At 42.8% G+C, this 2,054-nt stretch overlaps 1 protein-coding gene across 1 annotated transcript in view; it reads right to left on the reverse strand.

The window, feature by feature from the left end:
- CWH43 (cell wall biogenesis 43 C-terminal homolog) overlaps window positions 1–2,054 on the reverse strand; it is a 48,017-nt gene that overhangs the window by 4,866 nt on the left and 41,097 nt on the right. Inside the window, 1 exon segment of the mRNA XM_007456092.1 lies at window positions 339–400. Within this exon segment, the coding sequence (XP_007456154.1) occupies window positions 339–400 (62 nt within the window).

Genomic DNA, 2,054 nt, shown 5'->3' on the forward strand with positions numbered 1-2,054 from the left:
AAAAAAAAAAAAAAAAAAAAAAAAAAATAGTGCCATTCCTAACATGTACTGACAGTTACATAATGAATCATGCTTAATAACTGACACAGTATCTTCTTTGTATAATTAAACTTAATTTGCTTAACCATTTACTCCTTCTTAACTCATTAGGCTATACATTGAAAAAAACATGTTAAACTGGGTAACTAGTCAAATCAATGTCTATGAAAAGTAACACAATTAACTAATTGCTTCCAGAAAGTTTTTCCTTCCAGGATAGACCCAAAAGATCACAATAACAGTAGATTAAGAAAAAAAACAATCCGAAAAAAAAACAACAATCAAACACCTATGCTTACTTGATCAGCCCTCGATACATAATGTATTCACACCATCTGCCTTGATCTGTGCTGTCAATATCCTAATAATGAAGAGAGAAGAGAATGTTTAAAGCATTAAAAATGGTGCTCTATTCTGAATTGCCAAGAAAATGTGTGAGATACAGTAATAAATATGCCTTTCTTTGGTGCATGTTATTTTCTCTGCCTAACTCCTACTGATTTTTTAAGGTCAAAATCATTTATTCATTCTATAAATATTTTTGGAGCACCTACCATATGCCCACTTAGCCCCAGTATGAGATGCTGGGAGTAAAACATAAAGGTGGTCTAGAGAGAGAGCTAGGCAGCAATCACAACACGGTACTGGCTCTGCACAGTTTTCCAAGTCTCTCATCCCAAGCAGAACTGACTGCATGCTCATCGGTCATCCTGTGTAGTCCTTTATGCGCACCAGCTATACCACTCTGTATAGTTAATTGTTTAGATGTCTCCACTCCACCCTTCCTGAGCAGAAAGACTCAATCACCTAGGCTCCCTGGTTCCCAGCATGAAGGCTGGCACTTGTCAGGAGCTCAGTGTTTGTTAAATTGAGTCACTGGCAACACACGTTTCAGAAGTAATCATGAGTCTATTTGACGTTGAAAGCTTGAGACCAGCATTACTCTTCATCAGAAAATCAGAACATAAACATTTTTTTTCTATAATGTGTTGGCAAAACTCTAAATATGGAGCTTTTTATACTAAAGAAATATTCATGTTCTTCTTTTAAAAAATATACCTGACTTTCGGGCTTCCCTGGTGGCGCAGTGCTTGAGAGTCCGCCTGCCGTTGCCAGGGGACGCGGGTTCGTGCCCCGTTTCGGGAGGATCCCACATGCCGCGGAGCGGCTGGGCCCGTGAGCCATGGCCGCTGGGCCTGCGCGTCCGGAGCCTGTGCTCCGCAAATGGGAGAGGCCACAACAGTGAGAGGCCCGCATAACGCAAGAAAAAAAATATATATATATATATACCTGACTTTTGACTATGTTGACTAAATTTGACTATTAAAATTTAATTTAAAAAATATTTTTAGGGCTTCCCTGGTGGCACAGTGGTTGAGAGTCCGCCTGCCGATGCAGGGGCACGGGTTCGTGCCCCGGTCCGGGAGGATCCCACATGCTGCGGAGCGGCTGGGCCTGTGAGCCATGGGCTGAGCCTGCACGTCCGGAGCCTGCGCTCCGCAACGGGAGAGGCCACAACAGTGAGAGGTCCGCGTACCGCGGGGGGAAAAAAAAAAGCAAATAAATTCTAAAGGTACTGTTCTGGTTTGCCTTGGAAAGAGATAAAAATTTAGTCATTCAGCCGTATATAGTAGGGATAATCAACTATGAATATGTTTTACTATCTTTTTATTTTATTAGGTTTTAAAAAGTTGCTCTCAAATTTTAAGACTGTGGAATTTAAATATTCATTTCTTAAAGAGAAATATCTGTTCACTCAAGCATTTATGATTAAAACTCCTTTCTGCATTAATAAAGTTCCTAATAGAAAAAGTTATATAAGAATCAACTGTAGGGTTTCCCTGGTGGCGCAGTGGTTGAGAGTCTGCCTGCCGATGCTGGGGACACGGGTTCATGCCCCGGTCTGCGAGGACCCCACGTGCCGCGTAGGGGCTGGGCCCGTGAGCCATGGCCGCTGAGCCTGCGCGTCCGGAGCCTGTGCTCCGCAACGGGAGAGGCCACAGCAGTGAGAGCCC

This window comes from Lipotes vexillifer, unplaced genomic scaffold (genome assembly GCF_000442215.2).
Source record: "Lipotes vexillifer unplaced genomic scaffold, Lipotes_vexillifer_v1.1 scaffold42, whole genome shotgun sequence".
Taxonomy (NCBI): domain Eukaryota; kingdom Metazoa; phylum Chordata; class Mammalia; order Artiodactyla; family Lipotidae; genus Lipotes; species Lipotes vexillifer.